A 26,803-nucleotide genomic window follows, 5' to 3' on the forward strand; every position below is an offset into this window, starting at 1 on the left:
TACAATACAGTGAAACCATTTTAAATATGCAATACCATTAGTTCTGGCAAATGTATACAACCTTGTGACCAGCACCATGATCAGTATACAGAACATTTCTATCATCCCCAAAAGTTCTCTAGTGTCTGACTATATGTAAGCACCCTAATCCACCCACAGCCCCCAGTGAGTGACATACTTTCTGTCACCATTGATTAGTTTTTCCTTATCCACAATTTCTTTCTTTAAAAAAATATCTTTTATTGATTTTTTTACAGAGAGGAAGGGAGAGGGAGAGAGAGTTATAAACATCGATGAGAGAGAAACATTAATCAGTTGCCTCCTGCACACCCCCTACTGGGGATGTGCCCGCAACCAAGGTACATGCCCTTGACCGGAATCGAACCTGGGACCCACTGAGCCAAACCGGTTAGGGCTTATCTACAATTTCTTATAGGTGGAATCTTACAGTATGTACTCTTACATCTAGCTTATTTTACTTACCATGTTGTTCGTAAGGTCATTCATGTTACTGTGTATAAAGAACAGACTCTTAAGGTTGCCTCCACAACCCCCACCTCATAGTATTCATGCCTTTGTGCGATCTCTTCCCCTTGAATAAAGGCAGAACCTATGACTTATTTCTAAGTATGAAAATATGGCATTGATTACTTGCATCAACAGTTCAGAATAATTAGACTTAGATTAAATGCTGCTCCAGTCTACCTGACAAATCTTAAAAACAAGCACTGAAAGGATCAAACTGTTTCCCAGTAATTTAACTGTCAGAGAATAAAGCTCAAGAATATATATATATATGAGGACAAAAATATCCAGTATCCAACTAAGCAAAACTTCGAAATGTCTGATATCTAATCAGAAATTTCTGAGCAAATAAAGAAACAGAAAAATACTTCCCATATTGAGGAGAAAAGAATCAACTAACCAAAACCAACTGAAAACAGACACAGGTGGTGGAATTAGCAAAGAATATTAAAAGTTATTATTGCATTCCATATGTTAAAAAAGCTAGAGGAAAGGTAAAACATATTAAGTAGAGATCTGGAAGATATAAAACAGATCCATATCAAAATTGTGGAGATGAAAAATGCAATCTCTAAAATGAAAAATACCCCAGATGGATTAATAGTAATTTGACATTATAAAAAAAAAACAAAAAAGATTAAATAGGGACTTGAAGATACAGCAAGAGAAATTATACAAAATGAAACCCAAAGAGGAAAAGTCTCCACAAATGAACAGCACATCTGTGAGCTGTGAGAAAACTTAAAGCAGTTTAAAATTATCAAAATAGAGGACAGAAAAGGACACAGAAAATATTTTGAAGAAATGATGGCATTTTTTTACCTAAATTTGATGGGAACTATAAATCCACAGGCCTAAGAAGCTCAGTCCTCAGTCCTCATTTGACATAGTTGATCACTTCTTTCTCCTTGACATTTGTCTTCTAGCACATGACACTTTTCTTTTTTTTCTCCTACTTTTTTTCTGGCTGTTCTTTTTTTGTCTTGTCTCTTAACCTTGGGAGTAGCCGAGGCGGGGGTGGGAGGGGGTGGGAGGGTGGAGGGGTGGCGGGGAGAGGGGGGTGGCGCAGTCTTTCAACTTCTCATTTTCTATTTACACTCATTCCCTTTGTGATCTCATTCAGTCTCCTGGCTTTAATTATCATTTATTTGCTGTCAACTCCCAAATTTTATCTGCAACCCAAACTTTTCCAATAAATTCTTGGCTTATATACAACTCACTATCTCTACTTATATGTATAATAGGCATATCAAAATTAACATTTCCGCCAAAACCGGTTTGGTTCAGTGGATAGAGCGTTGGCCTGCCGACTGAAAGGTCCCAGGTTCGATTCCGGTCAAGGGCATGTACCTTGGTTGCGGGCACATCCCCAGTAGGGGGTGTGCAGGAAGCAGCTGATGGATGTTTCTAACTCTCTATCCCTCTCCCTTCCTCTCTGTAAAAAATCAATAAAATATATTTTTTTAAAAATTAACATTTCCAAAATTGATCCCATTTCCCCCAAATTTGCTCCTCCCACAGTCTTGCCTCTCTCAGTCAACAACTTCATTTTCCCAGGTAAGGCTGAAAAGCTTAAGATCATCGCTGACTTTTCTCTTTCACATTCCACATCCAATCTGTCAGCTAATCCCATCAGCTCTACTTTACAATAGCTACAGAATGCACCTACTTCTTTCAATGTCCACTCTTACTCTGGTGCAAATCACAATTATCCCTTGCCCAAATTATCACAAGAGCTTTCTGTCTTCATGTTTTGCCTCCGACCCCCTTAGTTTCTTTGCTATGCAGCAGCCAGATTGATCCTGTTAAATATAACTCAGAGCATCTGACTACTCTTTTCAAACTGGCCTATAACACCCTACGTGATTGGGCATCCTGTTACTTTCTTAACCTTATCTATTACTTTCCTTCTGGCTCTATTCCAGTCACTCTGCTTCCTTGATGTTCCTTAAACACCCAAGCATGCTCCTGCCTCAGGGCTTGTGCATTTGCTCTCCAGGAATGCTCCTCTGCTGTTTATCTGCGTGGCCAACTCCTCTTCTGCCTTTATTCAAGTCATCTCAGCAAATCCTTTTCTTAAAATTGCAAAGCCTTCTCCAACACTCTCTATTCCTTTTCCCTGCTTTATTTTCTTTAACATACTATATAGTTATTTGTCTAGTTTATTGTCTTCTCCCTCCCACTCTCCCACTCCAGAATGGAAAGTCCATGAATGTATAGGCCCTCAATAGATATTTACTAGATAAATGAAAAGGGCACATTGTCTAATACATTATTGTGGCAGTAAATGCAGCTTGTAGGTACCTGTACGTTGCTACTAGTAATTGACAAATATTCATCTGGACCTAAAAGTACTTTAGATTCATTTGGTGTTGATACTATTTACTTTAAAAGATCTTTCTCTCTTTCCTTTCCTGTATATAGTGTTTTGTGCATTTACTTAGACTTCAATTTACTTTTTTCATGGTATGAACTTCTTATTTTTTACATTTAATTGATATATAACACTACAGAAATAATTTTAGTTTCAGTGTGTGGGTGATACATTTGTTTTTAGGGTATGCCCTACGGGACAGTTATGTTGAATTACTAGATTAGGACAGAGCCATAAAAAGCATTAGAGCTTATTCTAATTCTCTGAAAGTTGCAAAGGCTAAAAAAATGTCATTACCTATTTGTTTATTTATAACTTAATTTATTTCTATACACATTTTAATTCTATACTATTATTGGGGAAAATGAAAAATAGGCTCATTATAAGAAGGCACAAGCATTATTTGAGAATTGCAAATGTAGCTTACAACATTGGAAAGTCTGTTAATATAAGAAAGCTCAATTTACTCCTCCTAGAAGTTGCCAGTTTATATGCAGTATTTCTTCAAAAAGTCTATGGTATCTACCCATTTTAATGGTCTTTTTCATAGTTCTAGTATTTTCATAGCTAATAAGAAGAAATGGAAAAATATATTTCCAGGGAAATATTTACACTCACATGCTGGCATAAAAGTAACTTAATACCTATAACTACCATATATTAGGTATCATGCTACACCACCAGGAAGCAATGGTTCTACTGCTTAGAGTGTGTAGCTGTAGGACCTAGGCGATTTATCTAATTTTTCTTGATCTTAGATTCCCTATTACATGAGTATAATTACAGTGTCTACCTCAGGATTGTTATGATGATTAAACTATATCACAATTTTTAAAAGTAATGGCACAATACCAGGTATATACGTAAACACTTGATAACTGTTAAGTAATATTTAAATTAGGTATTAGTATTTCAGAAAAAGTTCCTTTAGTTGCTAAAGAAAAGCCAACTCAAGCTAGATTTCATATAGTCAATATATATTTACCGAGCACTTACTGTGTGCCTCCCTATGTGCCAGGCACTAGGCTAAGAACTGGTAAGGAAAAAGGGAAAATTTATAACAAGGGTGTTGGGTGCTACTTAGAGCTCAAAGGTAGACTTGCAGCTGAACTTCATTCAGAAAGAAATGAAACTGGGAACTGGAAAGCTGCTGGAAACCTAGGAAATAGTCTGTGTCTCGCTATATATTTCTCTTGGAAGACTGGTTTCTATTTTCTTCTAAATAGATGAGCTTTTTCTGCAACGAAGCTTAAATAGTGGATTGAAGATGGCCACCCAAAAGCTACGAGTTCAAATGTTACTGTTCCAGCCATACTGAGAGACTGCTCCTACTCTTTTATCTCTCTTTGATCTTTTACCTTAATTCCAATGTTTAATAGGGAACGAGTGTCCATCCTTATCTGAAAAGGAAGTCAGCTAACATGGTCATGGTAAATTGAACAAATACTTCAAATGCTACCTACAGCATGTTATCCACAATTTATAAAGTGAAAGGTAAGGCTGGGAAGTTTGAGTTACTTTCCCAAGTTCATGTGGGTAGTGAGTGCCAGAAATAGGATTCAACCCCTGGGGTTAGGCAAATGTAGTGTCAGCACATGAAAGTGAGCGCCACCTTCAATTTTTATCTTTGGAGCTTCACTCGCACTAATCCCAGCTCTGATAACGTTTAACAGTTCTTTCCATGATACAAACGTTCCCTTATTATTTCCTTATCGTGCTCCCTTACAAAAATGTGGCACCTCCACAATTTTCAAAGAAATGAAATGTTTTAAAAAAGTTTTATGGATTTAGATTGTAAGAGTTTTTGCAAAAACAGAACATGTAATTATATGTTCTCTTATTTAATTTGTGTGTATTTAAACAATTTGCCTTCCAGAAGATATCACTAAAAGCAGAAACTTACCTTCCCATTCTGTTGGGATATTCCCTACTTCATAGTCTACTTCGTTTTTATTTACTGCTTCTATAATTCTTTTCTCTCGAATAATTTGTCCTATAAGACAAAAGTGATTGTTACATTTTTAAATGAACTCATGATACAGTAGTTATAATAAGTAATACTGTCTCTTTGATACTGTATGCCTTCTCATATGATAAAAGAATTAACAGGAAAAAGAATAGATTCCATTTAAAATTAGGCAATTTCTATCTGACTGCAAAAACTTTAATTTCCTACCGTAAGATGTAAAATTAATTTTGGTGAAATATATATAGATACTTACTGTGTACAGAAAAAAAAGCAACCAATTAATCTGTAGGGCACTAATGGACAATAAAAATATTTTAATAATTGACGGTGTTCCATTCCCTTAAACTCTACAAGAATAAATATATTAGAGCTGCTACTGCCCAAGGGAATTGATATTTAGGGCCCCTAGTAAGTTTTAACCAACCACAAAACTCTGCTGCCACCCTATCCCCATAATACATTGGCAAACGAAGGAAGCCAGGGATGGGTTGGACTCTGTGGCCCTTAGGTTGTAGGAACAAAGGTCAGGGTAAAAGGTCTATAAAAATGACAGCAGTACTATTCTCAGAGCAGAGGCTCAATATATGTACACATATTTTTACTAAAATGCTATTTATATCCACATACATAAACATTATAGTAACCAGAGTTACCATAAATTTAGCACATACTAAAATATGTTTACATGACAATTTTCAAAATGTTGAAAGAGCCAAGATACCGGTTTCTTCATATAGTCCTTATCTAAATACCAGGATGTATGTCATCTTAGCAACAGCAAGTGTAGAAAGAAACACTCTTGTAAAAAATACAAAATATTGACAAATAGGCTTCTGAAGTATGTTCTTTAAGCTTTTGAATGTACATCAATAAAATTTAGCACAGGGGAGAAGGGTCTACCATTCCCAATAGCACCACTAAATGCATATATATTACAAATATATCTATATAGACATTTAGATTAACACAAAAATTAACTTTTAATTCCTGTCCATGGGTCTATACACTTCATTTAAGGTTTCCTAAGATTTTTAAAAATCAGAAGCCATACCTATTTGTGTGTATGTAGAAAGAAAAAGATTAATTCATGTGTTTGTTTAACTAATTCCTTGATAATCGCTGAAGAAAACTTTTTTTCACAAATAGATGACATCAAAGATGTTTTAAAAATGATGTACACATCTTGTAAAAATATACAATAAAGCCCTTAGTTTGTTAAATAAACTCTTTATAATAAGATATAAGATTATTCCCCCCAAAAACAAATTATTTTAGAACTACTCCATTCTTTGGATCAATCCTACTTGTATAGTTTTCATTAATTGGGAATGAAATTTATGCCTCCCACAGAGTAAGAAATTATGCACAAACTGTACATTTACTCATACTAACATGCTTTCATAAAATAGTTGTAAAGACAATTCTACTTATCACAGAAAAAAATTCCAATAAACAGCGCAAATTTAAGTACCTGCTCAAGTGTCAAAATTTTAGGATCTAATATACATTTGAAAATTAACTTAAGGCTTCAGGTCAAGATGGTGGTGGAGGTAAATGTGTTATTTGCATCTTCCCACAACCATATCAAAAATACAACTAACCTACAGAACAACCATTTTTCAGAACCACTTACGTGGACATCCCACAACTTAAGAATATAAAGAAGAAGCCACATATAGAGACTGGTAGGAGGGTTGGAGATGGTGGAATGGGCTAGTCCTACACCCATGTGTGGTGGATAAAAATTAGGAGGGATATCTCAGGTGTGGAGGCCCCTTCTGAGGAGTTCTACCTGAGGAGTCCCAGCCCCACACTAGGCCCACCAGCCCAGGGTTCCAGTGTTGGCAAGAAAAGTTCCCACAACTTCTGGCTGTAAAAATCAGCAGGGATTGTGGCTGAGACGGAGGGCTTCTGGAGTCCCAGGCAGTTCTTCTTAAAGAACCCACATACTTATTTACTTAGACTCACTCAGAGTTTCAGTGCTGGGGCAGCAACTCAAAAGGTACCAGGGACATACAAGGAGGAACTGAAATGTCTTGTCATCAGGGTGAGGGTTGGGGCAGTTTTCTCCAAAACAGATGTGCTGGCAGAGACCATTGTTCCTTTTCTGAGTATTACCCCCAAAGTCACTGTTTGCCCCACTCTGGTGATTCCCTGAGACTATCGCACCAACTTGTGGCCCCACCCAAGCTATTTCCAGTGTTTTTCCATAGGAATGATCTGTCTTGGCTCATGCTTCAGACTTTCCTAAAATCTCTCAAACAAGCAGCAGCTGGCCTCAGCATGCCCCATACCTCTTGCTAGGTGGCCCCAGGTACAGCACTAATGGCAACTGGCATTGGTTCACAGCTTGGCCTCTCTTGGGCACTTCCAAGCCCAACACAAGCAGCAGCCACCTGCAGATCTCTTTATAGCTTATGCTAGGTGGCCCCAGGCAGTAGCTGACCTTGGCCTGCATCTCCTGGGAGGCCCCAGAGTCAGTGCACCCAGTGGACAGCTTCAGTGAGAAGGAGAAGAACCATTCAACCACTTCCACAAGCGACACATTAAAGGGGTGGACTCAGCAGTTACCAGAGCCCCAATGAAGCAAGTCCCGCTCCATGGGGTCAACCCTTGCACAGCTGATACTCCATAGTGGTCACAGACAATCGCTCTAGGGGTAAATTTCTTCCATTGACCTGCCAACAACAATCAAGGCTCAACTACAATAGAGGGTGTATATAGAGGCACACCTAGAGTGTCCAACTCAGTTGAAAGGGGAGGCTATGCCATTGGACTCTAAAGGACACCCACTACATTAAGGCCACTCCACCAAGCTTGGGAGACATAGTAGCTCTACCAAATACACACAAACACAGGGAGGCCACCAAAATGAGGAGACAAACATGTCCCAAATGAAAGAACAGAACAAAACTCCTGAAAAAGAACTAAACAAAATGGATATAAGCAATCTACTAGATGCAGAGTTCAAAACACTGGTTATAAAAATTCTGAAAGAACTTAGGGGAAGAGTAGATGAACTTAAGAGAACTTCAACAGCTTAAAAATGACATGGAAACCATAAAAAAGAACCAGTCAGAAATGAAGAATACATTAACTGAAATGAAGAACACATTACAGGGATAACTCATTAGAGAAGATGAAGCAGAGAATCAAAAGAGTGATTTAGAATATAAGGAAGAAAAACACCCTATCAAAACAGCAAAAAGAAAAAAGAATTTTAAAAATGAGGACAGAGTAAGGAGCCTCTGGGAAAACTTCAAGTGTACCAACATTTGTATCATGGGGGTGCCAGAAGAAGAAGACAGCAAGATATTGAAAACCTATTTGAAGAAATAATAACAGAAAACTTCTTTCACCTGGGAAGTAAATAGACATACAAATACAGGAAGCACAGAATCCCTGGCTGTTGTGGCTTGGCTGGTTGGAGCACTGTCCTGTACACTAAAAGGTGGCGAGTTCAATCCCTGATTAGGGACCATGTGGGAGGCAACAGATTGATGTCTCTCTCTCTCTCTCATCAGTTTAAAAAATGATTTTACAAAATTAATTTAACCCTACCCAGGTGGCTCAGTTGGTTGGAGCTTCGTCTCTAAGTACTAGGGTTGTGGGTTCAATTCCTGGTCAGGGCACATAAAAGAGTTAACCAATGAGCCGAAACCGGTTTGGCTCAGTGGATAGAGCATCGGCCTGCAGATTGAAAGGTCCCAGGTTCGATTCCGGTCAAGGGCATGTACCTTGGTTGCTGGCACAACCCCCGTGGGGGGTGTGCAGGAGGCAGCTGGTCGATGTTTCTCTCTCATCGATGTTTCTAACTCTCTGTCCCTCTCTCTTCCTCACTGTGATAAATCAATAAAATATATTAAAAAAAAAAGAGTTAACCAATGAATGCATAAATAAGTGAAACAACAAATTGAAACAACAAATCTCTCTCTCTCCTTTCCTCTCTCTCTTACACTGATGTTTCTCTCTCTCTCTTTCTTTTCCCTTCTTTTTTTTCTCAAATCAATAAAAACATTTTTTAAGAAAAGAACAAATAACTGAGAGTGGTGAACTCAATAATATTAAGTAAAACAATATATAGTTGTTTAACTTAATATTAAACAATATTAGACTTACTTAAGACAGACAAAATAAAAGTTTGAATTCAGGTAGAGTATAATGATTCAAGATACATGTATTTAAAAATTATAATATAAGAAACAATATTATTTCCAAAATTTAAAAAATTTTAAAGCTAGCTGTCACTGAGCTAATTGTCCTAGGATAAGAGAGTTCCTATTCCTTTGTTTAAAAAAATCTGGAACCCATAAGGAGTGATCCTGAGTATTGGGTAGATGACAGGTTTAGGTAAAAGATTTCATCTGTTTGCTGAAGGCCTAGGGACAGGTGGGAGTAGGGTGGTGGGGGTCAATCGGGGGGAAAAAAAGGAACATCTGTAATACTTTCAACAATAAAGATTAAAAAAAAAAGATTTCATCTGTTTTATTGGGCTTCCAGGATAGAGTTTTGGAACGCTGAACACAGATATGGGAAAGAGAATCTAAAGTAGAGAGTTCTAAACTTCAGTCACTGAAGTACCAGCTTAGCAATTTTTTGTCAATTAGTTTAGCATTCTATCCTTAATATTTTTCTTTAATTTAGCTTGTTTTTTTTCTTCAATAGTCACTTTTACCTTACCCTAAAAAATATCCATGAATCACTTACTGAATATACTAGTTGTATTTTGTGTTAGACACACATGAAATAGACATATCTTAAAGATTTAAGAGGTTGTCTTTGTAGCCCATGAAGTCATCATGCAGACCGCACTTCGGAAACCACACTGGTCCTATACAGACAGGCCCAGCCACACACATGATGATACAGAGCATAAAAACCAAAACAGCAGTAAGAAATTCCTGTGGATGGGAAATGGCTGAATATACTCTTTGTAATCAGATATGAATATCAAAGTCTTGCTTGGATTATGTTTACCCTTCATTTTTATAAAATCCTGTGTTATGTACAACAACTTTGTGTAAGGTTTGAAAGAAGAGGGCAGAGGTCCTAGAATTCCAGGGTGACCAGAAGGGGGAAAAAAGCTAAAATTTATGGCATGTTCATAAATTATGCCAGATATTAGACTAAGTTTTAACTTTGAATGGGTAATTTTATTTAAACTTGATAATTCTATGAGGTACTATTATTACTTCACTTTATAAATAAAGAGACTGAGACTTAAGAGAACTTGACATTTACTTTAAGTCACACATAAAACAAAAGGAAACAGGATTTGAACACAGGCCTTCTATCCCCTTACCCTAGACACTTAGCCATTATGCTATGCTGCCAGATTTTAGACATCTACAAATGCTACATCTGTAAACACATTTCAGTTAGAAAATAAAAGGGCCAAGCTAAAAGGAAAAGGAACTGCCATTTCCCAGAAGATTAAAAATCAACTATTTCTTCCCCAGGGTCCAGGCTCCTTCCCTAATCCATCCATGCAGGAAAGCACAGATATTTGGGCAGCCTTTAATCTTTGAAGTTTGGAGCTTCAGAACTCACAAGACATCTATCACAGTAGAGGAGGGATTTTCTTCCACCAGTACCAAATCAAAGGTGGAAGCCTATATTGGTTGTGACCCAAAAACCCTTGGTGAGGGTTTCAACCAGCTGTCTACTTCAAGACCAATAGTTCCCACTTGTGGGAAAGATGAATGAAATTGGAGGTGACTTTGGGTTGGAAAGACAGGTTGGGTCAAGTGAGGTGATACATCCCTGAGATAGCCATTCTCTTATAAATAAGCAAGATTCTGGCCTTTGATGGCTGACAGGAGGAGCCCCTGGCTTAGAGGAAAGGTGAAGTGGGTAGTATGGTCAAGGTATGACCGTTTCTGTCTGATTGATGTCTGGCCCTTTATCCTAGTGGCAGCAATTAGTGCAACCAAGTGATAATTCTAAATCAGTTTGGTGATGTACAGAAGACGGAATTTTGCATGTAAAAGGAGGCTTAGAAGTGTCAATGCATAATATAAGAAAGTGAGGGCTACTGAAAGCCAAGAACCACACTACATATAACAGATATGGGGACTTCAAACCTTGTTATTCTGAAGCATTGTAAATTTTTTTATTTTATTGATTCTTTACAGAGAGGAAGAGAGAGGGATAGAGAGTTAGAAACATTGATGAGAGAGAAACATCGACCAGCTGCCTCTTGCACACCCCCTACTGGGGATGTGCCCCCAACCAAGGTACATGCCCTTGACCGGAATCGAACCTGGGACCTTTCAGTCTGCAGGCCGACGCTCTATCCACTGAGCCAAACCAGTTTCGGCAAGCATTGTAAATTTTAAAAAAATATATATTTTATTGATTTTTTACAGAGAGAAAGGGAGAGGGATAGAGAGTTAGAAACATCGATGAGAGAGAAACATCGATCAGCTGCCTCCTGCACACCCCCTACTGGGGATGTGCCCGCAACCAAGGTACATGCCCTTGACTGGAATCGAACCTGGGACCTTTCAGTCTGCAGGCCGACGCTCTATCCACTGAGCCAAACCGGTTTCGACTGAAGCATTGTAAATTTAAAAATAAATAAATTAAGAGTAAAAAATAAGAATTCTTACACTGAAAGTCATTTTCACATAAGACTTTTCATGTAATTTGACTAAAGTTATTAAGATGTAGCATCTATTTATCAAGAGCCTGCTATATACCAGATGATGTTTAGGTGCCTTCAATATATTATCTCTTATCTTTAAAACAATCTTTAACAAATGAGAAACAAGAGGCATAGGATGATTACTAATTAAACTAGTCAGCATTTGAACCTAGTGTTTTTATGACTCCCAACTGTAAGCATTTTACATTTAAGATTTTAAAATTAGCATTAAAAAAGTTTACATACAGGAGAAACCAAGATGGCAGCATAGGTAAACACCTGCCTCGCACAACCACGTCAAAACTACAACTAAAAGACAAAACGGACATCATCCAGAACCACAGAAAGGCTGGCTGAGTGGAAATTCTACAACTAGAAGGGAAGAGAAAAGCACACTAAGACTCAGAGGAGCTGTGGAAGTAAAGTGCAGAGGTACAGAGGCGTGCGTGTGGAGAAGGCTGGCAACTGAGTATGCGGCTGGCTTTTTCAATCCGCAGGGAGACACAAGCTCCCGACTGCTCTAAACTCCAGTTCCAGGCAAGACTCTGGGGACCCAGACTCATAGGGGGAGAAACTGGACTGTCGGGCATCGGGCGGAACTCGAGGGCGGCTTTCTCTCAGAGGTGCTTGCAGCGATTATTGAGGGACACTGAGACCTGGGGGCCTCTTAGGGCAGGGCTGACGGGAAGCCATTGCTGTTTGCTCCACCCTGAGAATCTGCCCCACCCAAGCTGTGCACAGAGGCTTTTGCATATAAATGGCCTGGTCCTTTGAAATCTAAAATTACCTAACAAACTGCAGCTGAGTCAGAGAGACCCAGAACATCCAAAAGAAGGTCCAAGGCCCCACAGTAGCTTGCATTGCTTCACAGCTGGGCCTCATCTGGGCACCTCCAAACCCCAAACAAAGAAGAGGAATCTGCAGATCTCTCCGTAGCTCCTGCTGGGTGGCCTCAGGTAGAGGCTAAATTAGCATCTCCTTGGAGATCCAAGAGCCAGTGTACCCAGGGGTCAGAGTAGGACCATCCAGATTACAATTCCTCAGATCCATAAGGGATACACTCAGGGGGCAGACTCAGTGAGCACCAAAGCCCCACTGAAGCAAGTCTTGCCTCATAAGGGTGTCTCCAGCACAGAAGTTCTCCCATCATAGACACAGCTGATCCTCACAGCCAATTGGCCTGGAGGTCAATTCCTCCCAGTGATACCAACAACAATCAAGGCTTAACTACAACAACACTGTGCACACAGCCCACAAAGGGGTGTACCAAGAGTGTCCACCTCAGGTAACTGGGGAGGCTGAGCCACTGGGCCCTATAGAACACCTAGCACACAAAGCCACCCTATCAACATAGGGAAGCAGCCAAAATGCGGAGACAAAGAAACAGGTCACAAATGAAAGAAATGGAGGAAAGCAAACTACTGGATATAGAGTTCAAAACCACGGCTATAAGAATTTTCTAGGAAAGGCCCATAAATTTAGTGAGACCCTCAAGGATATGAAAAAGTACCAACTAGAAATTAAGCATACATGGACTGAAATAAAGAATAATATACAGAGATCCAACAGCAGACTAGAGGATCGCAAGAATCAAGTCAAAGATTTGGAATACAAAGAAGCAAAAAACACCCAACTGGAAAAGAAAAAAGAATCCAAAAATATGAAGATAGTGTAAGGAGCCTCTGGGACAACTTTAAGCGTACCAACATCCCAATTATGGGGGTGCCAGAAGAAGAGAGAGAGCAAGATATTGAAAACCTATTTGAAGAAATAATGACAGAAAACTTCCCCACCTGGTGAAAGAAATAGACTTACAAGTGCAGGAAGTGCAGAGAACCCCAAACAAAAGGAATTCAAAGAGGACCACACCAAGACACATCATAATTAAAATGCCAAGAGCAAAAGACAAAGAAAGAATATTAAAAGCAGCAAGAGAAAAACAGTTAATTACCTACAAGGGAGCACCCATACTATTGTCAGCTGATTTCTCAACAGAAACTATGCAGGCCAGACGGGAGTGGCAAGAAATATTCAAAGTGATGAATAGCAAGAACCTACAACCAAGATTACTCTACCCAGCAAAGCTATCATTCAGAATTGAAGGTCAGATAAAGAGCTTCACAGATAAGAAAAAGCTAAAGGAGTTCATCACCACCAAACCAGTATTATATGAAATGCTGAAAGGTATTCTTTAAGAAGAGGAAGAAGAAGAAAAAGGCAAAGATAAAAATTATGAACAACAAATACATATCTATCAACAAGTGAATCTAAAAATCAAGTGTATTAAAAAATCTGATGAACAGAATAAACTGGTGAATATAATAGAATCAGGGGCATAGAAAGGGAGTGGACTGACAATTCTCGGGGGGAAAGGGGTGTGGGCAGTTCAGGAAGAGACTGGACAAAAATCGTACACCTATGGATGAGGACAGTGGGGGGGAGGGTAAGGGCAGAGGGTGGGGTGGGAACCAGGTGGAGTGGAGCTATGGGGGGGGGGGAGAGGAACTGTAATAATCTGAACAATAAAGATTTAATAAAAAAAAGTTTACATACAGTATCATTACACATATCCAATTAAAAACTAACATTTTATTCATAACTATCACAAGCTATTATTTTCCCATAGTGATTGAATGAGGCATTTCTGCTTGAAAATGTGATGATTTTATAATTTGACATATTCTACATATATTTATATGGGCGTAGAAAACTATCTCAGCAGGTAATACTTTTTTCTTAAAGCAATTAAAGAGGCCTTCTGGATAAGCTTTCAGAATTTTAAGACTGCCAACTAGTTCAATGGATTACCTAAAATCTTATTAGCTTTCCCACCTTATAGGTTTCCCATAAGGGATCTCAGCTTCTTCCAACGTAACATCCAAAATTATATCAAAATGCTTGGTCATTCTGAAATGCCTTAAATTATATGGTCTTGCCTTTCAGGACTCAAAAGCTGCGAGGTCTTAAACTATACCCAGAAAGACAGCAGAAAAATTCCAAGGGACCTGTTACCTATATTAGTGTAAATGTTTTGTGCCAAGTTAATAGCACATCATTTTTTTTGTTTGTTTATAACTGACTTCATTAATTTCTTATGAGCCATAAATAAAATTTGTAAAATTTAAGTCTGAAATTTACATATGAATATCACAATTTAAGAAAAAAAGATGAACCTATTGCAAACTTGTGTCTGTGTTTTCTATATGCACAGTCAACTCCATAGTAATATTATATATAAACAAAAATTTTAAGTTCTAAAAATGTTATTCAACCAACTAATATATATTGAATAGTCTTTTGCATTAATCTAGGAAGATTTATAATCAAAAGTTAAATAGGTTTTCTGATTGTATTCCAAAATAAAACACATAATTCTTGGAAGTATCTAGTATTTTACTTTATTTACTTCCTCTCCATTGCTGTGGAAAGAAAACATTGAAAATAGTTATATTTTGTAAAATAAAGAAAAAAACATTTGACTGTTATATTAAAAAATCATTTCTTTTCCAAACTACTAGGAATTTTTTATCATTGGGATATGTATACTTGCCCCCTTCCCCCAAAAGGGGGTAAACATTAAAAGGAAAAATTCAAATGATGAATTCATTACTATTTTTTAAATATATTTTTATTGATTTCAGAGAGGAAGGGAGAGAGAGAGAGAGAAATAGAAACATCAATGATAGAGAGCCCGTCAGCAGATGACTGGATCAGAAAACTGTGGTACATCTACACAATGGAATACTATGCTGCCATAAAAAAGAAGGAATTCTCATCATTTGCAGCAACCTGGGAGGAATTGGAGAACATTATGTTAAGTGAAATAAGTCAGTCAATGAAAGAAAAATACCACATGATCTCACTCATTTATGGATAATAAAGAACATTATAAACTTGAACAAAAAGATAGATACAGAGACAGTAAAGCATCAAACAGACTGTCAAATTACAAGGGGAAGGTTAGGGAGAGGTGGGGGAGATAAGAGATCAATCAAAGGACTTGTATGCATGCATATAAGCATAACCAATGGATGCAAAACTCTGGGGGGTGGGGGCATATAGGGGAGTGGGGTGTGGGGAGGGCAATGGTAAGATATGTACACATATAATACCTTAATAAAAAAATTGGAAAAAAAAAATGATAGAGAGAATCATTGATTGGCTGCCTCCTGCATGCTCCCTACTGGGGATTGAGCCTGCAACCCAGGCATGTGCCCCTGACAGGAATCAAACCCTGGACCCTTCAGTCTGCAGTCCAACGCTCTATCCAGTCTAATGCTCTTTGAGCCAAACAGGCTGGGACAAATTCATGACTATTTAGTCCACCTAATAATGTGTTCACTCTGACACACTGAAAGAGAAGCAGCATTTCATGTTTTGATTGATGTGTAGGAAATCAATATTTAAAAATACTTTATTCATCTAAATTATTCTACAAATCTTTCTTTAATAATAAAACACAGAATTTTATCTGGCCAGTGTGGCGCAGTGGTTGAGCACAGACCTATGACCTAGGAGGTCATGGTTCGTTTTCCAATCAGGGCCTATGCCTTGGTTGTGGGCTTGATCCCCAGGGTAAGGGTGTGCAGGAGGTAGCCAATCAATAATTCTCTCTCATCATTGGTGTTTCTCTCTCCCTCTTCCTCTCCTTTCCTCTCTGAAATCAATAAAAATATACTTAACAAAACAAAAAATAAGTAAAAATAAACACAGACCTTTAGTCCAATGTTAAAATCAGAAACATTATACAATTCTTTATAAACTAAATTCTCTCCAATGTATAAAATATATATAAAATAGAGAATTTGAGCATTTGACAAAATAACACAAGAAACTGACATTAAGTGATTCTAGTATGACTATGTCTAAATCATGACAGATGAGTTAAAATGTCTTAAATATGAATAAAAATGGAAAGACATACTAGTAAAGGGGGGATAAAATTCTTTTTAGCCAAATCAAATAGGTCTTAAGATATACCATATGGAAATTTCAGGTTTTAAAAAGACTGTTTTACAATGAGGATATTTATGACTGATGGAAAAATCGTCATTTTATAGTCATAGTTGCTAACTAAAGCAAGCAAATTCCAATCAGGTACACCCTTAATATAAAAAGAAATCATATTTTCTACTGTCAAAATTAGCACACACTCATAGACTGGTATAAACCAATTAAGTATTTGATTTTCACTTTGAGATTTTAACTTGAACACTGGGTTTGTCAATAGAGAGGTAAAGAGAGAAACTAAAGAAATTAATTTAAAAAACAATTGTTACTAGAATTTAGAGAATGGTAAAATTATGCTACCTGTATAGCATGGGCCTAGCCCAAACTTTATTTTCAAACTTGAAATGAAGAAGATATGGCTAATTATTTGATTGCCTTCTAGATACAAATAATTTCATAAAAATCAAGTTAATACTTGGTCATTTATCAAAGATCATAAAATAAAAGTCAAGGACTGCACTGTTAGTTACAGTTACTAATTCACAGAATATATAATTTCAAATATAAATAATGAAAATAGATAGAGTACATTTTGTGCCATATTAGTCTTAATTTTTAAAAAATATATTATTTATTAAACCATGAAATTACTAATACTCTTCATTAATCTACGTAATTTAGTTACATCAGGCACTACTTATCCTTAATGAACAGAAATCTATTCTGATATAGAGACCACATAATCATCTAATGAAATGTGATATTCATCAACTTAACAGCAACTTGTATTTGTGGACCAGATTCCTGAATATAAAACTTGGGCTCAGTTGGTAAGAAGTTGAATCATCAATAATTTTCAAGCTCTTTTCTTTCAAAATATCTTCAACAGGTTGAATTTATGAAAGTGTTTATAGCAGAGATTCTCTGGTTGAGGCAGAGTGGTCCATAGTACCACTCACCTTTCCTCCCCTCCCCTTCCTTAGAGGCAACCTCCTCACACTCCTAGAGCTCTAAGGAGGCCTATGAAAATCATTAATTCAGACCAGTTACTGCACTTTTGAGGCAAAAAAAAATTCATTCATGAACATATACTGTTTCTCAGAGAAAACTGAGATCTTGTGAATAGCATAAAGACCATCTTACATTTACTTCTTTCCCTACCTTACCTTTCATGTAGTTAATCAAGTAATTGTCACAAACTTCTGAGTAATCAGGTGTAAAATAATATAGGATTTTTCCTGCAGTTCCATACCCCTAAGAGTTATAAGTCCTGTTTCAATTGTGGAGCTTTGGTTTAAGGTTGGAATCTGACTTAAGGCTTTGCTTATAGTGTTTAGACAGGATGAGTTCAGTTGAAAATCATTCTCTCTATGGAACAAAAAGTCCTTAGGAATAACAAAGAGGAAAAACTCTTCAGGTCTTCAAGGAGCATGCCTTCACCAGACCTGGAGGCTCCCTTGAAGGGGAATAGATTGAGGTAGCCTAAGGCCAACACAGACAGTGAAAGGAGAGATAGAAAAGAAAATTCCAGCAAGAGCAATTTATTGATAGCATCCCATTAATTTAAACTTTCCTATGACAAAACTTTACCTTGGCTGATAATTAATAAAATTGGATGACATAAATTTTCCCTTCATTCTCTATTCCAGTTCACTGATAGAAAGACATGCTAATAAATTGTGAGTTCACCAAAAGGAAGGCTATAGGGGCATGAAAGGGAAAGGTTGTTCCCATTTTGCTTGTCAAGGTTGCAATAAAGATCATTCTTCTTGCTAATTTTACCTATTTATTCCTTATTTTCCATTGATGTTGAAAAAGGTAAAGACTACAGTCACAAATAGTAAAGATCTGTAAAATGGTATTACTTTAAAATGGATGTCTCCAGAAATACCACACACATACAAGTGAAAATGGCCTGTACTCAAGGGTGTACTGGTAATGCATATCAGGATATCTATATATATAAAAGCCTAAGTGACTGTTATGACCGAACAACTGAATGACCAGAACGACTGGTTGTTCAGTCGCTATGATGTGCACTGACCACCAAGGGGCAGACGCTCAATACAGGAGCTGCCCCTGGTGGTCAGTGCACTCCCACAGCCAACCTCCCGCAGCCAGCCAACCTCCTGCGGTCCCTCCCCCCCGGCCAGCCAACCTCCCGTGTTCCCTCCCCCCGGCTGGCCAACCTCCCATAGTCCGTCTCCCTGTCCCCCGCCCCCCAGCCAGCAGTCCCCGATTGGCCTGGCCTTGATTGGCCTGGTCCCGATCGGGACTGGGCAAGACAGCCCTGATCGGCCCTGATCACCAGCCAGGCCTAGACACCCCACCCATGCACAAAATGCACAAATTTGTGCACTGGGCCTCTAGTTTACCTATAAAAGAATCCAATAATTAGACTTACAAAAATTCCTTATTCTTAGTAATAAATGATAAAGGTTAAGGGTCCAGAGATCATATCATTTAGTCCAATTTAGCAACATATCAATTATGTTAATATAGTTTACTAATCAATGTTATCTGACCTATTTTGAAGATGAGCAGAATCATATTTATTAAGCAACAATTATGTGTATGGTACTTACTAGACACTTTTATTTTTATTTTCTTATTTAATTCTCACAACAATCTTCATCTTTATAATTGAGTAAACTAAAGCTCAAAGAAAATGTTATAGATGTGGAAAGGTGTGCTTTGAATTATATCTAATTTTCTTTTTTCTTTTCTGAAAAAGCAGTTTATTATGTTGTAAAAGTATTTTCTACACATCTACTGTGTGAGGTAGCTGTTACTTTTGCATAAGTATAACTAAGAATTTTAATTACTTTTAAGCAAAGTAATGTATTTTTCTCCTTCAAAATAAGTTTAATTTTTATGTACTTATTTATTTTAAAATTGAATTTATTGTGGTGACATTGGTTAATAAAATTATATAGGATTCAAGTAGTATACAATTCTATAATACATCATCTGTATATTGTATTTTCACATAGAAATTTAAGAAAATGTTCTAGTACAGTCACCTCCTATGCTACAAAACCTGATGTGCTAACATCATCCACATATAATCAGGTATGCACGGACTCCCACACCTTTTTTTTTTTTGCCTCTAACAACCCATTTGAAAACCACTTTGCATATACTTCCCACATCCTCCCTTTGCTTAGCACCATTAAGCAACCTAACTATTGTGTGGCAATGGCACCACCTATTGGCTGGCAAAGGGATCCAAGTTATCCAAAATAGCATATACCTCCTTTCTGATCAGGAAGACTAATACATCATTTGGACACTTCTTTTCTTCTGCCTTTTATGAAACCCACTTGAAAATATTTTCAGCTGAGTTAAATCCACTTCCTCTTACAATGCACTAAATAAAACTTAGTCATATAACCACACCTAATTTCAAAGGAAGCTGGTAAATATGGTCTACCTATGGATCCAGGAAGATTTTGGTGGAAAGCTACTGGTCTACAAATATATCACTGAATATATCTAAATCAACAAAGAACCTGAGTACAGGACCATATCACATTGGCCACCCCCCCCCCCGGAAAAACTGTTTTTACCGAATTAAAAATCTAGTGAAATACCATTATCCAATTTCAGTGCTATTATAAGTAACTAGTGGCCCAGTGTACAGATTCATGCACATGGAAAGGAAATTAATTAGAAGAAATATTTTAATATCGCTATTTGTCCTTTCTCTATAATAGAAGTGTCAACCAAATTCACGATCGACAATGACAGATTGAAACACACGCGTGTGATTGGTGCCAGCGAGAACTTTATATGTATTGTGCATGCACAAGTCAATGTTTATTTTTTAATTGCCAGTGCACGTCATATGTACCAGCCAGTTGGTCGGTCGGTTGGATGGACGGACGGACAGTCGGTTGGTCGGTCACTTAGCCTCTTATATATCTAGACTAGAGGCCTAGTGCATGAAATTCATGCACTGAGGGAGGGTCCCTCAGCCCAGCCTGTGCCCTCTCACAGTCCAGTAGCCTTTGGCGGACATCCCTCTCACAGTGCAGGAGCCCTCACTCCTTACCGCCTGCCTGCTTGCTGCTCCTTAGTGCTGCTGTGGAGGCAGCAGAGGCTCCTACCACCGCCGCTGCGCTCGCTAGCTGTGAGCCCGGCTTCTGGCTGAGCAGTGCTCCCCCTGTGGGAGTGCACTGACCACCAGAGGTCAGCTCCTGCGTTGAGCGTCTGCCCCCTGGTGATCAGTGTGCATCATAGTGACTGGTCGTTCTGGTTGTTCTGCCGTAAGGGTCGCTTAGACTTTTATTATATAGATACTTCAGAAAAAAAAATCATCAAATCTATCAAAAGATTTTGTCAAAGATACTTGTTTATTAGATTGTACAATGTCTGCTAATACAAACAGTGGGAGAAAGTCACATCAGATATCAGTACTAAGGGTAATAGAAAAATAGCAAATATCAATTTTCTTATATATGACTAGGAAAGATTAAACAACAATAACAGTGTTATTGAGGATGCATGAAAATTAACAGGCTGTTATACTGTTGGGAATGTAAATTAGACAGTATAAATTATAAAACCATCTGTTTCTTTTTCTGGACTACCAAAAAACTTAGGGAGTGTGGCCACAAGTTATCTCTAGTCACAAGAGTCTAGTGGGTTAATTACATGAGATTTTATATTTTCTTTATTGGTTGATTTTTGAAAAATAAAAACATCTGCTTTAAGAATAAAAGCAAAATGAGGGTATTTTTATTTTTATAAGCAATTAGTCTTATTCCCCCAAAACAGTTGTTTAGATAATAGATCACATAGCCATCATGAATCTCTGATAAGAAGGTTGTTCTTTTTGAGCTGGAAGCCATAATCTTGATTAGAGTTGCATTTGTGGCCCACTCTTAGAAAATGTGCAGGTAATTAGTTTATAATAGAGCCTCATATCTGGCTCCACATATCTCTCACTTTGATTTACTTTCCCCTTCCACGGAAATTGTATACCTCTATCTTTTAGACCTCAATCTCATGTTTCTTCTGGAAGAAGGAAGAGAATGACCTTATAACATAGTTTTATTGTATCATAAACTCGATCACTCTTCCCATACAAACTTTAACATCCTACAAGGCAAATATTTTTCTTAAAGAGAAAAAATCCTTTACCTTAGTGTTTATTCACTTTAAAATATATGTAAATATAAATGTTAAACTGTCATATACAATACATTATCATTATTTATATAAATATACACACACACACACACATACTCAGTGTGCCCTGGGTAAAAAACCATACTATATATGGGAGAATGAGAAAGAAGGCTCATGTTGCTCACATCTGGTTCAATGGTCCCAATATTTCAGTGCTATTATAAGTAATATTCTCTTTTTTTCTCCTTCATCTCTCCTATAATAACCTGTAGAGTTATTGCATTTTCCAAGACTCTTAACCGCTGTGATCATGAGCTATAAAGACCATATAAACCTAGAACTGCTGGGGCCATCTATCCTACCTTGTGGAGAAAACCTACCTATGATGAAACCAATTTAGAGGAAAGTAGAGTCATGCCATAGGAAGAAGATAGCCCGATGATATTAAACACTGGAATCTAGTTCAATTTCTGTTCAGTTGTATTTTCTAAAATGTTGTATCAGTGTACGTAGACTAAGCTGTAAGTAGCAAATAGACTCTAAGAATTAAGCAGCTTAAATGATAAAAAATATATTTCTTTCTTATGTAACAGTCCTGGATGATGGATGTTCAGGCAGGCCAGCTCTTTCCACACAGTCATTTAAGGATCCAAGCTGATGGCTGTTCAGCCATCTTCAAACCTGCCAAGGTTTCCTTGAACACTGCCATTTCATTCAGCCAGGAAAAAGCAAAAGCACTGAAAACACATATGGAGATTTTTATTGGGTATGCCAGGAAGTGACTCAAATCACTTCCACTTACAATGCACTAGAGAAAACTTAGTCATATAACTACACCTAATTTCAAAGGAAGCTGGTAAATGTGGTCTAGCTAAGTGTCCAGGAAGATGAAGAACATGGATTTTGGTGGAAAACTACTGGTCTACAAATATATTCTTGGATTAATCCAAATCAACAAAGAGCCTGAATATCAGACCATATCACATTGCTCACCCCCCAGAAAAACTGTCTTTATTGAATTAAAAATCTAGTGAAATACCATTACCCATATTTCAGTGCTATTATAAAGTAATACTCCAGAAAAAAAGACTGCATCAAATCTATCAAGCTGTCATAAGCCTCACACAATGATTGTCATTTGGAGTATTGGAATAGAAAAGGGTCAATTGGCACAGTATTCAAACTTAGACTTTTGCTATAATCTCTAAATGAGATTGTGCATTCCATCATAATTTTCTCTATTAAAAATTGATTTAAAATTTACTACTATATCACATATTTACTAGGATAGCTACAATTGAACTCTCCTATCCCTCCCAAATAAGCAGAAAATAACAAGTATTGGCAAGGATATAAAGAAACTGTAACCCTTGTATACTGTTGGTGGGAATGTAAAATGGTAAACTGCAGTAGGATGATCCTCAAAAAAATAAAAAACAGAATTACCACATGATACAGCAATTCCACTTCTGGATGGATGGATATATATATATATATATATATATATATATATATATATATATATATATATATTCAAAACAATTGAAAGCAGGGTCTTAAAGAGATATTTTACACCCATGTTCATAGTAGCATTACTCATTGCACTAAAAAAGTAGAAATAGCCCAACAGATTAATGGATAAATAATATGTGATATATAGATACAAAAGAATATTATCTGACCTTTAAAAAAGGCAGTTCTAACACATGCTGCAACATGAAAGAATTTTGATGACATTTTAAGTAAAATAAGCCAGTCATCAAAGAACAAATATTGTATGATTTCCACTTATATGATGTACCTACAGAAGTCAAATTCATAGAAATAGAAAACAGAATGGTGGTTGCCAGGGGCTGAGGGGAGAGAAGGAAAATGGAGAGTTGTTGCATGATTAGAGTTTTAGTTTTCTAAGATGAAAAGAGTTTTGGACATTGAACAATAATGAGAATGTTCAAAATGATTAAACTGGTAAATTTTTTGTGAAGTGTACTTTACCACACACACACTCACATATATGTATATATACTAGAAGCCTGGTGCACGAAATTCGTGCACGGCGGGGGTTGTCCCTCAGCCCAGCCTGTACCCTCTCCAATCTGGGACTCCTGGAGGGATGTCCGACTGCCGGTTTAGGCCCGATCCTGGTGGGATCGGGCCTAAACGGGCAGTCAGACATCCCTCTCACAATCCAGGACTGCTGGCTCCCAACTGCTTGCCTGCCTGCCTTCCTGATTGCCCCTAACCGCTTCTGCCTGCCAGCCTGATCACCCCCTAACCACTCCCTGCCAGCCTGATTGATGCTTAACTGCTCCCCTGCCAGCCTGTTTGCCCCCAACTTCCCTCCTCTGCCAGCCTAGTCACCCTTAACTGCCCTCTCCTGCAGGGTTGATCACCTCCAACTGCCCTCCCTTGCAAGCCTGGTCCCTCTCAACTGCCCTCCCTTGCAGGCCTGGTCCCTCACAACTGCCCTCCCTTGCAGGCCGGGTGCCTCCCAACTGCCCTCTCCTGCTGGCCATCTTGTAGTGGCCATCTTGTGTCCACATGGGGGCAGCTATATTGTGTGTTGCAGTGATGATCAATCTGTATATTGCTCTTTTATTAGATAGGATAGAGGCCTGGTGCACGGGTGGGGGCCAGCTGGTTTGCCCTGAAGGGTGTCACAGATAAGGGTGGGGGTTCCCTTGGGGTGTGGGGCGGCCTGAGCGAGGGGCCTGTGGTGGTTTGCAGGCCGGCCATGCAAGGGAGGGCAGTTGTGAGGGACCAGGGGGAGGCCCTGGTATCTGGAATTTATTTTCCTTCTACAATTGAAACTTTGTAGCCTGGGGCAGAACCAAGCCTGCTGCTCCCTCCGGGGTGGCAGCCATTTCTGTGGCAGTTAATTCACCTTCTACAATTGAAACTTTGTAGCCTTAAGCGGGTGAGCCCGGCCAGGGTGTGCGGAAAGCTTTGCTTCCCCTGTTGCTGCCGGCAACCCTGGCCTGCTCTCTCAAGCTCCATTCTGCCGCCATTTGTTTGAATTTGTTTACCTTCTATAATTGAAACTTTGTAGCTTGAGTGGAGGCTTAGGCCTGCAACGGCTATGGAAAGCTTGGCTTTGTCTGTTACCTGGGAAACCTTGCTCTCTGTGGATGTAGCCATCTTGGATTGGGGTTAATTTGCATACTCGCCCTGATTGGCTGGTGGGCATGGCTTGGCTGGTGGGTGTGGCTTATGTAGCGGAGTGGTGGTTAATTTGCATATTACCATTTTATTAGAGAGGATAATTTACAGATTCTTCAACTTTTGGTAATTAGCGAGCAGCCTCCTCAAAGGGAGTGGACATTTAATTTTTATTTTAAAAATTATTTTATTTATATCATATTTTTCTATCTGTAGTTTTTAAAAAATATTTTTATTGATATCAGAGAAGAAGGGAGGGAGGGAGGGAGGAAGGGAGGGAGATAGAAAGAGAGAGAGAGAGAGAGAGAGAGAGACAGAGAGAGAGAGAAACATCAATGATGAGAGAGTCATTGATTGGTTGCCTCCTGCACGCCCCCTACTGGGGATCGAACCTGCAACCCGGGCATGTATGCTGATAGGAAATGAACTATGAGTTCCTGGTTCATAGGTTCACGTTCAACCCCTGAGCCATCACAGCCAGGCGTGGGTGGACATCTAAAATGTCCTGGGGCTTACCACAGAAAGTTAGAATAAGTGTGTTTTTCTGTATATTTCATCCATATCTTGTTCTCCAAGTGAATTACAAACTCTTTATACATAAACATAGTGTCTTCTGCTTGTTTTAGATAATATTCTATACTACACAAATAGAAAGCAATTAATTTTTGATGACATGAGAATGTTTAGGTAGCATGTTACTATATTTCCACATAACCCATATATAACATTAAAATAAGAAAATCAGAACAGAAAGAAAACTTGGGAGATCATAGTAGAACAGTCAGCCATCAAGCCATTTGTAAAGGCTCTTAAAAACCAAGGGATGGAAACTCTATTCTTTATCACTCATTCAAAGTGACTATACATTAATTTTAAAAAGTCCTCATAAAATGTTGTGGAAGTAGACTGAGGTGATGGTTGCACAATGATGCGAATGTACTAAATGCCACTGTATAGGCATACCTCAAAGATAGTGCAGTTTCAGTTCCAGACCACTGCAAGAAAGCAAATATCATAATAAAGCTAGTTACATGAATTTTTTTTGTTTCCCACTGCATATAAAAGTTATGTTTATACTATACTGTAGTCTACTGAGTATGAATAGCATTGTGTCTAAAAAGCAATGTATATACCTCAATTAAAAAATAGTTTTCTAAAAATGCTAACCATCATCTGAGCCTTCAGCAAGTCATACTCTTTCGCTGGTGAAGGGTCTTAACTGCAATTTCAAAAAAACATATCTGTGAAGTGCAAGAAAGGTAAGTGCAATAAAATAAGGTATGCCTGAATTATATACTTTTAAATGGTTAATTTTATGTTACATGAATTTACTTCAATTTTTAAAAAATCCTCATATATATTTGACATTTAAAGATTTCTAAGGACAAGGGCTAAAGCATAAAGAGTCGTGGTTAGTCATGGCCAGGACACTGCACTAATAACTCATGTAAGCCTGCTAAGACAGGAAGAAATAAAATACTAAAGTAAGTACTGTATTTTCCGGCATATAAGACGACTTTTTTTTTTTTTTTAATTTCTTTATTGATTAAGGTGTCACATATTTGTCCTCATCCCCCCATTCCCATCCCACACCCCTCTCCTTGTATGCCCCAACCCTCTGTTGAACTTAAGCATTGGTTAGGCTCATATGCATGCACACAAGACCTTTGGTTGATCTCTCCCCCCTCCCCCCACCCTCCCCTATCCTCCCTCTGAGGCCCGATAGTCCGATCGATGCCTCCTTGTTTCTGGTTCTGTTCTTGTTCATCAGTCTATGTTGTTCATCATTTCCCCTAGATGAGCGAAATCATGTGTCACTATAGATATACTTATAAGAATTGAATGTGCGACGAGCAATAATAGTTATGCTGACAGGCAAATGAATCAGTCTGTAGTGAGTTTCTTTCTGGACCAACAGTTCTTTTGAGACCCAATATCAATGTCCACCGGTTCCCTATGAGTACATGTCGGCACTGACCCCTCAGCTCTGGATGGTGGACAAATGGTGGTAATGCAGGTCCGACTCCCTCTGGTTTGGTCTCGGCTG

At 38.1% G+C, this 26,803-nt stretch overlaps 1 protein-coding gene across 1 annotated transcript in view; it reads right to left on the reverse strand.

Annotated features, from left to right (window-relative positions):
- Window positions 1–26,803, reverse strand: part of NDUFAF2 (NADH:ubiquinone oxidoreductase complex assembly factor 2) — a 117,107-nt gene that overhangs the window by 25,470 nt on the left and 64,834 nt on the right. The window contains exon 2 of the mRNA XM_079794264.1: window positions 4,803–4,892. Coding sequence (XP_079650390.1) covers window positions 4,803–4,892 — 90 coding nt within the window. The remainder of the gene's footprint in view (window positions 1–4,802; window positions 4,893–26,803) is intronic.

Source organism: Cnephaeus nilssonii (genome assembly GCF_951640355.1).
Source record: "Cnephaeus nilssonii genome assembly, chromosome: 2".
NCBI classification, from domain to species: Eukaryota; Metazoa; Chordata; class Mammalia; order Chiroptera; family Vespertilionidae; genus Cnephaeus; species Cnephaeus nilssonii.